Source organism: Antechinus flavipes, chromosome 4, assembly GCF_016432865.1.
Source record: "Antechinus flavipes isolate AdamAnt ecotype Samford, QLD, Australia chromosome 4, AdamAnt_v2, whole genome shotgun sequence".
Classification (NCBI taxonomy): Eukaryota; Metazoa; Chordata; class Mammalia; order Dasyuromorphia; family Dasyuridae; genus Antechinus; species Antechinus flavipes.
Window position 1 is genome coordinate 425,687,826 of NC_067401.1, and position 15,359 is coordinate 425,703,184.

At 40.3% G+C, this 15,359-nt stretch overlaps 1 protein-coding gene across 2 annotated transcripts in view; it reads right to left on the minus strand.

Annotated features, from left to right (window-relative positions):
* Nucleotides 1-14,021, minus strand: part of PRRX1 (paired related homeobox 1) — a 90,490-nt gene extending 76,469 nt beyond the window's left edge. For both annotated transcript variants that reach the window (XM_051998963.1, XM_051998964.1), the window contains exon 1: nt 13,651-14,021. In XM_051998963.1, the coding sequence (XP_051854923.1) occupies nt 13,651-13,891 (241 nt within the window). In that variant the 5' untranslated portion in view covers nt 13,892-14,021. The remainder of the gene's footprint in view (nt 1-13,650) is intronic.
* Between the last annotated feature and the right edge of the window lie 1,338 nt (nt 14,022-15,359).

Sequence of the window (15,359 nt, forward strand, 5' to 3'; positions counted from 1 at the left end):
TTGTACATGTAACATACACACTCATATATTTCCCTGGTACTGTAGTAGCATCGAGAATAGAATTAACATAGAGGCTTGGAGGCATGAAAACCTGAGTTTGAATCCAGATATTTAATAACTCTGTCACCCTTGGCCAAATAAAGTCTCAAGAAAGTACCTTGGTTTCCTCATTTGTTAAATGAGAAAATTAGACTCACTGATCTCTAAGGTCTCGTCTAATTCTAAATCCATATTCCTTTAATCATATTTCAAAGACTTGGAAATGAATAAATTAATTTGTTTTTTGTTTATTTGTTTGTTTGATTCTATGTTGTTAAATGCTAAATGTTTAGATAGATTTTTTTATTTGAATATTGATTTTTGGTGATGGTTTTTATGTTTGTAATTACATTAAAGTTAAATTAAGAGTTAAATTAAAATTTAAAACTTCCTGTAATAGGTTCTCCTTCTTAGGCTTTTATGGCAACAAAATAATCTATTAATTCAATCAAATGATTCAATCAGAGGAAGAAATGATTGGCCTGAAAAAAAAGTCAGACCATTACTTTGCATTAATTAAGTAATGAATCAACAATGAATCATTGGCATTGGTGGATAGCCTCTTTTGGACATAGTCTGAGTTTGTTGGAGATTCATTCTGCTTACTCTGAATATCCTCGGAGCGAAAACTGCCAGAAACTCAATAGACATTGATAGCACCCTAAGAGTAGGAAAACTGGAGGAAGAAAAGAGAAAGCATGGATTGAAAGGGAATGTCACAGCTCTTTTAGCCCAATCCTGTCATTTTACAGATTAAAAAACTGAGGTCCATGGAGGTTCACAGGCATCAAGTAGCAGAACTAGAATCTGAACTGATATTCTCTGATACTGAATCTAAAGTTCTTTCTTTTATGTCATATCAACTTTCTCAGGAGGAACTAGAATTTAAACCATGGCCCATTAAGTCTTTAGGGCTATACATATTCACACACACACACACACACACACACACACACACACACACACACACGAAAAATTTCCATGCTGAAGAAGGAAAGAACAGAAAAAACTAAAGCGGGCAGTTATATGGCTTCTCGATTCTGTTGTCAGAAGGGATTCAATGCCTGAAATATGCCTACCAAAACTGCATATTTCAGTTTTTTGATTAATGAACTAAATTACAATTTATTTCTTAAATGTGTTGAGGGTTGAGCTCATGGTCTTCTACCCATCATGAGGATTAGAGTTATTGTACAACACATCTGGTTACAGACAAAGATCTCACTGGGTGGTTCTATTTTCCCTTCCTTAGAAACAAGCAATATGGAGAACTTTGCCATTTTTTTTCCTGTAGTGAGTTTTTCTAAGCTAAAAATATTTGAATTTTTCTGAATTGGAAAAGAGGAAGCGATGGAACAATCAAATTTATTGCTAGTCAGTGCTTTTTCACCTTGCTTAACTTTATATTCTCATTAAAATTCCTTTTCTGATTTGCCTCCTTAAAATCAAACTAATCAGTTTCTTAATGGATCAGCTGCCTGAGAGAAGCTACTAATTATGCAGATTTAAAAGATGAAAATGTCTGTTTTTCTTTTAAAAAAAAATCCTTAAACTAAGTTGGTTAAAAACACCCAATATAAAGTAGTTAACAATTATCCTTTTATAAGCAGATCATTTGAATGGATTACCACTTCCTCTCATTTCCCCCTCATAATTTCTTATCCTCACTCCCCCCAACAACTCCTTATCCTTTGCTTAGGAGATACAGTACTGTCTTATTGTGAAGCCTAGAATTATATGTTTATTTTCCTGATGTTGAATAGTAATATTAGTGACTGTTATTTATATAGTAAATGTTTGTGTTTGCAAATACTTGATATTAATGATCTCACTTAATCCTTAAAACACAATTCTATGAGGGATGGTATCATCATCATCCTGATTTTATAGGAAAAAAGTCTTAGTGAAGTTGATTTGCTCAGGGCCTCTGGGCTATTGAACATGTGATTAAGAATTCAAAACAAGGTATTCTAAACTCAAAGTCCAATACTTTAGATACCATATTACATTCCAAGAGTATTTTCTTCTTGTATTTCTTTGTATCTGCAATTAGCCACTGAGGTTTTCTTTTCACATCTTATTATGATGTATTTGTAAGCAACCCTGTGTTCCTGTAGCTAGACCAAGCAAGCTTCGATTGACACATTCTGCCATGATGAAGGTTTCAGGTAAGGGTCCAGCAAAAGACATTTTTTATGCCCTTTGAGTTCTAGTATAGCTATGTTGAGCAAGGGTCATTTCTAGAGGCTATAATATGATTAGTTCCCTGGTTATCACAATTCCCAAAGCCATCTTATACTTGTTAAAGATGGAAGAGTCACCAGCTGGGTCAGTGAAAGAAGTACTCACATCAAGAGAACATGCCATAAAGAATCTGAAGAAAATTTAACAAAAACAAAAGTAGGGTTCATCTAAAATAGTTTTATTATACTGAAAAATCTGGGAATCTGATTGCAGGGTTCCCTAAAATATAGTATTTTATTTTAGAGAGAAAGAAAATTCAAAAAGGAGTGAAAAGGCCTTTCTGGAGTCAGGAAGACCTGAGTTCAAATCTAAGCTCAGGTACTTGCTAGTTGGAAAATCATGGTCTTGTATCTGCCTCAGTTTCCTTAATTGTAAAATGAGAATAAAAATAGCACCTACTTCACAGGGTTGCTGTAAAGATTAAATGAGATATGTGTAAATCACTTAACACAGTACTCTTATATAGTTGGTGCTTAATAAATGTTTTTCTCCCTTCTATTCTTATATAGCCTTGGCAGCTGACAGAATAGGTCCTTAATATTCATGTCTCCATTTTTCCTTCTGTAAAATGGTATAATAATTCCTTCATGAAGGCAATATGGCCTAGTGAAAGGAGTATTTATTTTGGAGATAAAAAGACTGAGGTTCAGAGTCTTACAAACTTCATACTACCTCCAGATGCTAGGCAAGTCTAGGCATCAAGAAACCTGCTAGAGAATATCTAAGTCTTAGCTGGGATGCATTTTGCATTATGGAAGGAGGCTCCTCCCCAATTCTCCATTATCTTTGTCCCATCAACCTCACAAAGTTATAGTAAGAGAATATATGTATGTTAAAGGTAATTAATAAACAGAAGTTATTTTTCTTCTAAAAAAAAGTTTTCAATCCTCTACAACTATATTCCTTCCTATCTTTTTCTTTTAAATTGTCATGCATTTATGACTCCTTTAAACAATATCTCTCCAGATGTGAGCTTTCAAATGATCTACAGGCTTGTCCAAACTTCAAGGATAATATCTGTCCTTATCTGTGTAACCCCGTTGAGCACAAGAGAAAAAAGAAAGAAAGAAAGAAAGAAGTGAGGGAAGAGAAAGAACCAATCTATTTTGATTGAATTCTGAAATGTATCAATTAAAGCTTGGGGCAATAAGGAGTGAAAGGACACTGTAGCTCATACAGATCTCAGAATCATTTTTATTAGCTTTTTTCTCAAGTGAAGATAAGTAGGGTGATTTCTTTTGGTGTGCCTGGTTTTTGTATTCTCTATGTAATCTACACAACAAAAAGTCTGAGGACCATTGCCTTTGAAAAAAAAAAGGATTGAATAATTTATACTGAGATTATGGATAAAAAAATAGAGCATCATACCTATCAACAATTTATTATTATGTTTTTTATTGATTGATTGAATATATGTATATCCCACACTAGCTCTCAAAGCATTAAAAGAGCACAGAGCAGTAAATTCAAAACGAAATATGACAGTTTCTACAAGAAAATAAAATTAAAACATATTAAACTATTAGAATAATTAAATGTTAAACTGTAGGGTGCTTATTATAACAAACGTCATAGTAGTAGTAGAAGTAGTAGTAGCAGTAGTGATGGTGGTGGTGGTGGTGGTGGTGGTGATGGTGGTGATGGTAGTGGCAGTGACAATAAAATTAGGTTAAACTAGAATTTAGTTAGGAAAATATATTCAAGAAGAGATAGGTATATCTTAAATTTGTCATGGAAAGATGGATAGGGTCTGAATAGTCAGAGAGAAGGCAAAGACTTCCAGATAGTGAGGAGGGGAAAAGGTTCAAAGTAAAAAAAGAAAGGGGAATGTGAAGAGGATCAGGCAGTTTATGTTGTATATTCTTTCACTACAACCTCTCAAGGTAAGCAGAAGAAAGCCTGTTTGATTATTTTTGTTATCTAGAATTATCTTCCACTTAAAAAAAAAAAGAATGATTTTTTTCTCTAAATTTGATGGCTTCAGGAGGTTTCACTGACACTAGCACCCAGCAGTATTTTACACAAAGTACTTGCCTCATATTGTTTGTTTCAAATGGGATACCTGGCAAAAACTGAAGAGCATTCTCCCAAATCAGTTACATCTGTTCTTAAACACAAGGACCAGGGGACAGGGGTCTTTGATATTTCCACAGTGGCAGAAGTTCTATGGAGGCACAGACACAGAAAGCCAGCCCAAACTTCCACCTAGAATACATTCTTTTCTCCTCTTCCTCCTCCTCCTCTTCCTCTTCCTCCTCTTCCTCTTCCTCCTCTTCCTTTTCTTTTTCCTCTTCCTCCTCTGGCCTCTATTCCTTTGCTCACTCTTTAAACAGCATAGATCTGTCTCCCTGATCCCAGACAGCCTGTAAATCAGTATTCAGTTAGCCAACTTTAATGCTCTCTCTCTCTCTCTCTCTCTCTCTCTCTCACTCTCTCTCTCTCTCTCTTTGTCTCTCTCTCTCTCTTCTCTCTCTCTCTCTCTCTCCTCTCTCTCTCTCTCTCTCTCTCTCTCTCTCTCTCTATATATATATATATATATATATATATATATATATATATATATGTATATGTATATGTATGTATGTATGCATTTTTTTCTCTCTCTACAATGTTTCCTTACTTTCTATTTTTTAAGCTTCTACTATTGAGGTTCTATGGCCAACCCCATGCTTTGAGTGGTTAGTCGTACTTTTCTTTTGCCTCTCCAAGATATGTTATGGATACTGGATACTAACCTGAGATTGGAGGGAAGTGGGATGCGCCCCCTTTTGGACTGAATAAGAAAGTTTGGGACTTCTGGACTAGGGATGTGCTCTGGGTAAAGCAACCCCATTTTCAGCAAATATTCAGAAGGATTTTTCTTTTTTGGTTATAGGTCTTTTATACTCTGGGAAAGAGATTAAAGCACATAAAGAAATAATTTCCTAAAGGTGCAGTCTTAGTTTGTAAATCCCTTTTTTAGTATTAATATCAAAGGGAACACAAAATCAGATCTGAATAGGCCTAGTCAACCTAAGCCCTGTGTGAGAGAGAACTGCATAATCACTTAGGAGGAAATTCACCTTCAGTTTTTGCTTGCTTGTTAAAAGTAAATAAAATCATGAACTTTTTTACAAATGACCCTATAAAATAATAAAAAGCTGGAATGGGATCAGTGGGGGGTTTGGGAGGGGAAGGTCCTATCTGTTATCTAAACTTGTATCTAAGGAACTTACTTTAAAAAATATTTTATTTGTCTTTTTAAAAAAACTCCTTATTTGTTGGATGAATGGAGATGATAGACAATGCATAAAATAAACCTCAAAATTTTTCTTGTTGAGGCATTGGTGATATTCCATGGCATTCTACTAACATTTATTAAATGCTTAATGTATTCAGTACAACATGCTAGGTTACTGAGTCATTATTAATAGCTCATATTCCATATACATCTAATATACATCTGGGGTTTAATTAGATCTTTGAAATCAAGAAGCTTTTAAAAAATAATCTGTTCAAGTACATGCATCAAAAACATATTTTTCAGTTCTAAGAGGAAAAACTAATCCCAGGTAATTCCATTTATTCCTGCTACTTGGGGAAAGGTAATTTATAGATTAATGGTTGGTTATGGTTTATTTTTAATCTTCATATATATGTATATATATACATATATATGAAATTTTTACACACATATATCTGTCTCTGCTTTATGGGATCACTGGAAGGGAGCCAAGAAGACATTTACTTTAATTCTTTGATTTTTACAGATGAAAAAGCTGAGACCAAAGTTTAAGTGACCTTATCTCAGGATCTGGGATTCAAATCCAGGTTCTGAGACTACAAATACACACACACACACACACACACACACACAACACACACACAAACACACACACTACCCCAAACTCCAGACCCCAAAATGAGTATCACCAGCCTTCCCAGGAATTTATCAAGAATCTTCCTGGAAAAGGATCAGAAATTCTATCATATTTCTTCTCCCTAATATAATATACTGTAAAACTTACCAGGCAGAAAACGTTTTGTTTTTTTAAATGATTTTGTTATTAAAGCAATACCTTTTTCTTTGGGTGGATATTATAGAAAATACATCCAACAATAAAAGCAAATTTATAAACCTATCTTCCTTCAGTCTTCCCCCTGTTGATTTTAGCTGTTTAAAAAAAAAAATCCCAACTCTGAAACCATTCAGTTCAAAACTAATCTCAACAGCTGGCCATTGTCTTTATTATCCTGATGTAGACAGGGGTCACTTACTACACTATTACACTTGTGTTTTTGTTGATGTTAGCATTACTGGAGGCTTCTGATCACCCAGAAAATAATAGCATAATTTTATTTTACAAGGATACACATGTCACATACATGAGAATACACACATCTTTAAAAGTATTTATCTCTTTGTATCATTGGAAAGATGCTGGAGGACAAAAATGGTGGGAGCAATAAAGTGACTCGACGAATGAGTCAGTCATTAAGCATCTATTTACTACCTACTGTGTTCCAGGCACTGTTCCACGGATTCAAAGAAAGTCAAAAAGCAAAGAAGATTCTTAAGAGAATCAGATCAATAACAATGATTTCTCAATCTAATTGTCAATACCGAAGTACTTTTTAAAATGTTTGGATGCCGAAAGCCAGACACAAACTTCTAATTACGAGCTTGGGGAAAATAGTAAAGTGAAAACATAACCAAAGACCTGATAATATCCATCCTTTGGTCTGGGAATGCTAATTCATAAGATTTATATTTTATTTTATTTTTTAAAACGATTTCCAAACCCAACCCTCTACAAACTTTGGTCTCGGTTTTCTCATCTGTAATATCTGTAAATATACTTGAAAAGGCAGCAGAAAAACTGAGGTGAGGGTGAAAACACACGATAAAACGCTCGCGAGCTCACACACACACACACACACACACACACACACACACACACACACACACTACTTAAAGAAGGTAAACAGCCATCTACTCCCAATTTACAAAAGCTTTGATTCACAAAGGTCCAGCTAATTTGCTTTGCATGTCCTAAAAACACAAAGTAAATGTTAGCTATTACCTATTATTTTCTCCATCGCTCAATAATAAATAATAACTCGATTAGTTTCTGGTTTACGTGGGAATGCGAAGTCCCTGTAAGAGGGAAGCTGCCGCATTACACAAATGTCAATGTATCCAATCTTCCCAGATTGGTGGAAAGTTCTCTTAGCTCTCGGTCGAAGGTATAATATTTTCCAGGCGCTACACCCAGCGCCTTGCCGGTGTCCCGGACTCTTGAAGGGGAAGGACAGGAATTATAAAGGAAACGAACCTTTAAAAATTGAGTCAATCTCACGGATTCTCTTTATTGCTAATCGTCTGCTGGGGCAATAACCAACCATACAAAAAAAATTTTATCGCTTCGATTCCCTTCTTGTCAATTCCCGCTTTGACTCTCCGCCCTCTGAAAAGGAAGTCAGGGATCTTGACTCGCAGAAAAGATGATGCTGATGAAATGTATTTTCAGATTTCCTAGAGTGGGCTCTAGGCCCACTGGCTTTGAAAAAACTTTGGAGTCTCTCTGGAGAGTTGGTTCTGATGCATCTGGGTCGTTTTGTGTTTTTGCTGTTCATTTACTCATACGATAAAATAGACATAGCATCCCTGGAGAGAGAAGGCGACTGTATGCACTCCTAGTAACAACTTGCCTTTAAATTTCAATCACGTGCATGCACCTGGCACTAATGCGAATCAATGACCATTATGGTGTTTATTCTACCTTTTCTGGAACGAATGCGTACTATGCTATGACTGTTACAATTAGCACAGGTTAGACAGGGTCTTGGGAGAGGGGCAAGCTTATGTAAAGTGGTATTGTTGCTGTTGTTTTTCCTCTGTAAACTGTGGAGGTGAGCCTAGATGATCTCTATAATGTCTTAAAGTTCTGACATATACTAAGATGTGAGAGACTCTATTCTTCAAATTTTCTACAGGAACAGAGAGACAGGTTGATAAAAAGAGTCCCTAACCAGCATTCCCCAATATCCTTAACTGGCTAGTAAGGAAGGGATTGATTCATTCTTGCAAGAAGCCTACCTGTGTGCCTGAAGTGAGTTAGGATGATTGACAAATCAAACTATCCCCCCTCCAAAAAAGAAGAAGAAGAAGAAGAAAAGAATATAGGGATGACAGGAGCATCCTACGATGCATCCAAAGAAACAAGACTGGGTGCTTTAGGAGAAAGAGGTGGGCATTACTTCACTGAGTCTGCCATTCACCTTCCCAGTTAGTAATTAGAATCGTTGGTAACTCAACTTGGGAGAAGCTAATTGGAATAATATTGGTGATGATGATTCTGGTGAGGATGATAGTTGATGACAATTATTATTTTATTTCGCAATTTGCCATTTCTTTAACGCTTTCCTCATTGCAAACACATCATTTCTTTTAAAATTCATAAAACAATGCTTTGGTTGATAATTTGGCTCCTTCTCCCCATTGCTGGATTCCCGGATCCTGGATTTTGATCTTTTAACACCCTATCTCATACGCCAATAAATGCTTACAATAAATTGGGGAGGAAATTGCCGGTTCCCAGGTCCGCTGGGGAATGAGTTGGGCTTTAGCTAAGAAATACTCAATCTGATGAGAATCAAAATAGAGGTCCAGTACAAAGAATGAGATCCATTCCCCAGTTGCGTTTGGGACACTCTCCCAGCGCTGGATACGAGGAGAGATTTTCTTGGGTTGGGGCTGCTGCGGCCTTAGTTATCCCGGCTGAACTGGGCGGCTTCGGATCCTGGCTTGCATTTCCAGCTTTCACACCTCACTTCATCCCGAGCTCTTCGGCAATTTGTGACTAATGGATTACTCCCAACGCTCCGCTGAATTTGTGCTGCGCCCATTCCTGTTCAGTCTATGCTTTGCATCGTTTTGCGCTCGTGTGTACAGACGCTCGCGTGTGTCTAATTGACTTTCCGTCTACCTTTTTATAGCTACATGTGTTTCCAACAAAAGGTCTTATTAGGACAATCTGGTTTCACTAATTTAGAGGTCGGAAACGTGAAAGGCAGGCAGGAGCTTTTTTTTTTTTTTTTTTTTTTTTTTTTTTTGAGTTTGCAGAAGTTCAGATTAAGAAATGACAGCAAGATGCACCACCTCTCAGAAGTGGGTCTTCACATTTTTATGAGTCCCACTTCCCCTCCAAAAAAAACTTCTCAGCCTCTCTAAAGACACACGCACATCCAAGCACTCCCCCTTTTGCGAACCCTTTTAGGTTTCTAATTGAAAGCCTTATGGGATACCCAAGACTCTTGGATGAATATAATCTTAGATATTTTGGGGAGGCAAGAGCCGGACAAAATGGAGACCGAGTCAGAAAAAGAAGAAAAAAGGGAAGAAGAAATAAATATCTAAACAAGGAAAATCGAATCGCTCCAAGGACAATGGGGACAGGGGGAGGGAAGAATATTCTCCCTTTTTAAAGACCTTAGAATTTAGATGAAAGTATTCGAAGTTCCCAAAAGGCTTAGGTCTTCCAAAAGAATTATTTAAAGACCTAAATGTGATGTCTGAGGACTTGGGGTCTGGAGAAGAGAAAGTGTATGTGTGTGTGTGTGTGTGTGTGTGTGTGTGTGTGTGTTCCCATTGCCTAATGATCACGTATTGACTACCCGCATAAAAGAAGAAAGTTTTCCTAATTTCACGCCAATAAGAAATTCGGTGTGAAGATAATGGGGAAACCTATTGAAACAGCTGTATCTCTAAAAAAAAAAAAAAAAAAAAATTAGAGGACATTTTTAATCGGCAAGGATCTTTCTAATTGTAATAAGCTTTCTCAAAGGAAAGAAGTTAGAATTAGTTTAGCGGAATCCCAGTGGGCGGGAACCCTGTGGATATTCACTCTTTGTTTCTCTCCCCCCCCCCCAGGGTAATTTATCACTTCGCCCCGAGTCATGAAGCCTGTCACAGCTCTGAGAGTCCTGGCTCCTTAAGAAAATCCCAACAGTTCGCCTTGGGAATCTTCATTAACAGCTTCTGATCTGAGGGTGGAGCGAGCTTGGATGGGCCCTTATCCTTCTGCTTTTGGTACCTTGAAAGTTATCTGATACGCTGATAGACATGTTTTGATCATTGGAGACTCTGGGAGGGAAGCCGGGTTGAGAAAACACACGGTCTCTAAAAGCAACAAACCTTCTTGTCAAAATATCCCATCCATATCTCTTGTTAGCATCTAATTTGTGTATGCTTGCAAGCAAGCTCGTGCTCCTGCCCCTAAGATTTCCCAACAATATACGTCTGCCATGTCAACCAACCCCCTTCTTGCTCCCTACCCCAACTTTCCGCTTTTTGTAGTTACAACTAAGAGGATCTGGCAATACTAAAAATTATCCTTTTGCCTGGAGAAGGGGGAGCTGTCAAACATTCTTCAGCAGTCTCTTCTCTCCATTATCAGCTTGATTCCATGAAGGCTTTCAGTATGCTGGAGTTGTCACCTCACCTCCAGAGCAGGGGATCTCCGTCTCCTGCCCTTCTGGATCTTGTTGAGTTCTGGGATCTACTCGTTCCCTCCAGAACCAGACACCGCCTCGAGAATCCGAGCCCTGAGACCTCTTTTCTTTGAGACGTGAGCTTGTGCACTTTGCCTTGTGTTGTTTATATATTTTACCCTTCATCCCCTGTCGGCTCAGATAGATCCTAGCATACACCCAAAAAACGGATTTCCAGAAGAGCCTAGAGGTTGTTTGATGATTGTCAGAGCTTAAACCCCAAGTTCCTCTCTTCTTCTTTCGAATGCTACCTCTTCCTCTCGTCTCCAGTCTCTGAACAGCCATTTCGATCCAGTCATTGTCCAGGCCCGGCAGATCACCTCCCGGCCCAGCAAGATGCTTTTTTTTTTTTTCCTTCGATCTACCTATCTTTTCCTTCCCCAGGGAAACACTTCTCCACTTCCTATCTGTACAGCATGAGGAAATCACATATTTTCCAGCTCTCCTCTCAGAGCATATAAAAGTGCTTTTATAAACAAACGGCCAGAACTGCCACGGTGCAATAACCTTGTAGCATTCGTGCTTAGGAAGATTTTTTAGGCGCTGCAGAACATTAATTGGCCTGATAGGGGTTATAAAGTTTTCGGCCTACATCTCCTTTCTGGTTATCACGTTCTTGGAGAGGAAAGAAACCCTGGGATTCAGGCCGTTCCAGCTGTGTGAATGTCCTATGCAGCAACTTCCTCGGAGCGTGATTTTATATTATGGGTAGAAACTCGAATTTTCCCCAAAAATATCAAAGGTTTTCACAAATAATAAATTCTAGGCGATTTATAATAAGACGCCTTTTTGCACAAGAGCATCAAGCCTTTTTGCAAAGATCCGGCTGAAGACCTTCATTTTCTCCACCTAACAGCTCACTCCCCAAGTACCACTTCATAACTTGACAATTGGTTCGGTGAATAATTGGCCTTTTTTAGTTACCAGACAGTTTTACTGAGCTAGGGAGGGATAGTCTTGAGTTGTTAGACTGATTGTCTCACCGCACCCAGTCAGGTGCTCACAAAGTTGAGTGAATCCAGAATCGGATGGGCCCCCAGCACTATCTCTGGGCTACCAGGGGCCCAGGGTGGAGGGTGGGGGAAGCGGTGAGAATGAAGAGGCTGTTCTGCATACCTAAGGAAACGTGTCCAGACTATCTTAGGAAAATATCTTCCAGAGTAATAAATAATACAAGTAAAGGCCTCGATTTTTCATCTTGCATTATTTCTAGTTTCAAGGCACATCCATTTATTGCAGGATTTTTTTTAGAGCATCTTGAGGAAGGGAGATTGTTTCCTTAAACACAACCACAACCACATACACTTTTTCTAATTTCAGGGCAAAAAACCTCCCTAGAAGAAAGTAATTCTCTCTCTCTCTCTCTCTCTCTCTCTCTCTCTCTCTCTCTCTCTCTCTCTCTCTCTCTCTCTCTCTCTCTCTCTCCCCACCTTTAAAAGGGGCTACCAGTCAAGTTCAAAAACATACAGTATCCTAGAGGCCAACCATTTCGTCCGATGATGCACAAATTCTTTCAGTTCTTTCCCAATGTGAAGCTGGAGTATGACCATACCTGCCTGGAGTAGATTTGTGAAGAGAACTGAAGGCCCAGTGGGCAAATAAACGCGTGTCAGAATGTGATTGATTAGATAGGGTTATGCTGGAAATTTGGATACGTCTTTTGGAGGGGGGAGAGATCGACAAGGAAGAGTTGTTGGGGAAGAAGTCTGGCAGTGTGGGAGGGGGAGAGTGCTTCGCGTGGCTGACTTGCGGAAGAGAAACCCTAAGTTTCTACAGAATGTGTTCAGGACCCTTCCTTGAACCTTTCCCTCCCGGGCAGATTAAACAAGAGTGTGGATGCACCCGGGGGAGTTATGACCGCGGTGGATAGGAGACTGTATGTGGAAACCCTCAGTTTTCCCTTCTATACAAAAGGGCACTTTTTGAAGTTCTAAAAAATGTCAAGCGAGCTCAGACTTCGGTTGAGTCGGGTTTGGTTTTGATGCGGTAGAGTGGTGGAGTCGTCACATATGGTTTGGGAGTGGAAAGATGAGCGCCCCCCTCCCCAAACTTCCGTATCCCAGAACGGCGGAATCGGGCTCAGTCTCGGAACTCCGAGGCTGCGCTGGGGCCGGCCGATGCGCAGACAAACGGCTGCCCCAAGCGCCCTCCAGTCGGCGTTCCCTGTGCTGAGTGCGTAACATTGCCGGCCCTCTTACGATCTTCCCGAACGCGGTTTACTAGACTACTGCCGCTGGGCAAATGAGACACCACCTCGGGGAACCTTCCTCTCCTCTTAGTTCCTCACTCTTCAGCCTGCCGTTTTCCTCTCGGCTTCGGTTTTCATACACTCTTTCTCTACTCTCCCCAATAATATTCAACCCAGTCCTCTCAGAGAAGCCCAGACGCGTTCGCTATCACCCAATTCCCTCCTCCCTCCCGTTTATGGGGTTCTATGTCCTGATAAGAAAAGTAGGAGGAGACAACCTATTAAATCCCATTAGCTCAAGAAAGCCGAAATGCTGGTTCTCGGTGCTTTACTAGCCTGCGGAAAACTGACAGGAGCTTCTAACTCAATCCGGATCCCCTTTTAGCCAAGGACGTTCTGGAAATAGTAACATTGCTCACTGGCGCAAAATCTCCTTCTCTCCTCTTCGCTCCTGGTTCTGACTGCTGACCCACAGTCCAGGTCCCTTGACCGTCTCCAGTGTCCAGGTCGCCCCTGTCTCTTCCCTAGCCGCTATCCTTTCTCCCTCCCCACTGCCTGCCCGTGTTGCCTCTGTCAACTTCCCCCCAAAGCTCTCCGAATCCCATTCCGGTCCCGATCTTCCCGGAGGCTGGGGGACCCACACTTACTGTCTTGCTGCGGAGTGTCGCTGCCGCTGGTCAGCCCCGGAGACTCCAGCAGACTCCGTCCCGCCTCGCCGACGCTCTCATCCGCCTGAGCGGCCACCATGTCACCGGCCTCCTCCAGATCGAGCAGGTGACTCACCGAGAAGTTCTTTTTTGCTTGAAGGTTATCGAGGTTCCCGGGACTGTCCAAGCGGCCACCCAGGGCCGGCTGCCGCTCCAGAACGTGCCCATAGCTGGAGGTCATGGTCTTCCCCCTCCAATCCCACCCACCCCCCTCTTCCCGCTCGGATCAGCACCAAACGTTGTGGGCGCAAGGGGGAGAGAGACAGAGTGGGAAAAAGAGAAGGGGGGAGGAGAGAGGGAAAGGGGGAGAGTGAGGGGGAGAGAGGAAGAGAGAGAGAGAGAGAGAGAGAGAGAGAGAGAGAGAGAGAGAGAGAGAGAGAGAGAGAGAGAGAGAGAGAGAGAGAGAGAAAGGCGGGGACCCCTTCTAAAGAGCAGAACCTTCTCTACTAGCTTCCTCAGCCTTCGCTGGTTTCCTACAGCCAAGAAGCCCGGAGGATCTCAAACAGATATTCCACACAATTAAAAAAATAAAATAAAAAAATAAGTCACCCCACATTCGGGTAGAAAACAATCTATTCCAGTTCCCCCAAAACTTTTACAAACACTAAAATAATAGTAATAATAATACTATTGTTATTATTATTAATAAGGGAAACAAGGGAAGGGAAAGCCAGCAGGGATGGTGAGGGAGTTGCAAATAGAAGAAGAGCGAAAAGTTGGGGGGGGGGGGGAGAGAGAAGAGAAAAATCAAAGTGGTCTTGAGTTTTTTTTACGTTAAGAAGTTATTCCCAGGCAAGAGTTCAAGCACCAACAGAAGAAGGCTTGTTCCAGCTTTAAAACATCTTCAAGAAAACGTGTTCCCCCCTCTCTGCACTCCTGTTGATTCTCAGGAGTGACTAAGGTTTCAGGAGGAGAGGGTGATGTCTTGCAGATGTATTGGAGAGCAGGACGCTCACTTTACTCTTCGTAAAGGAATAAAAAAAAAAAAAAAATAAGGGTTTCAAGAGTCCAAGGGAGGGTGGTGAGTTTTTTTTCCCTTTCCCTTCTCTTTCTCCCCCTCTTCTTTTTGAGCTCCTTTTTCCTTCTCAGTTGGATCAAGGAGCTCTCTGGCACTTCAAAAGGCACAAACTGGCATGCAGAGGAGGCTTTGTAGGGAATACATGAAAATTGGAGACCCCTGGGAGGGCAGATCTCGACTTAATAGGAGCCTGTAATTACGTGGCAAAGTCTTTGTGCTGTTCCTGACGTTTTACAGACCCCTTTCTCCATCACAATCTCTCTCTTCCTCCTTCTCCCGGACCAAAAAAACAGTCTGATTAAGAAAACCCTCTTTGCCAACATCTGAGGGGGGGAGGGAGAAAGAGAGGGAGGGAGAGAGGGGGCGCGAGTGAGCCCCTTCGGATTTCGTAAGTAAAGGTCTAATTATCATTCCCCTGCAATAGTATCACAGAGAGAGAAGCAAACTGAAACCCACAGTCACTTCAAACGGGCTGATTATTTTGCTTCGGTATTAACTCCTCCTGATTTGTTTAAGATCCTGTTAGAAAATCTCATTTGCATGTTTTGATAACAGCTGCGGGGAAAGTTTTTGGAAAAAGTCCACATCCACTGCAATCAAATTTTCTTCTCTCTCTATTTTTAACGTTTCC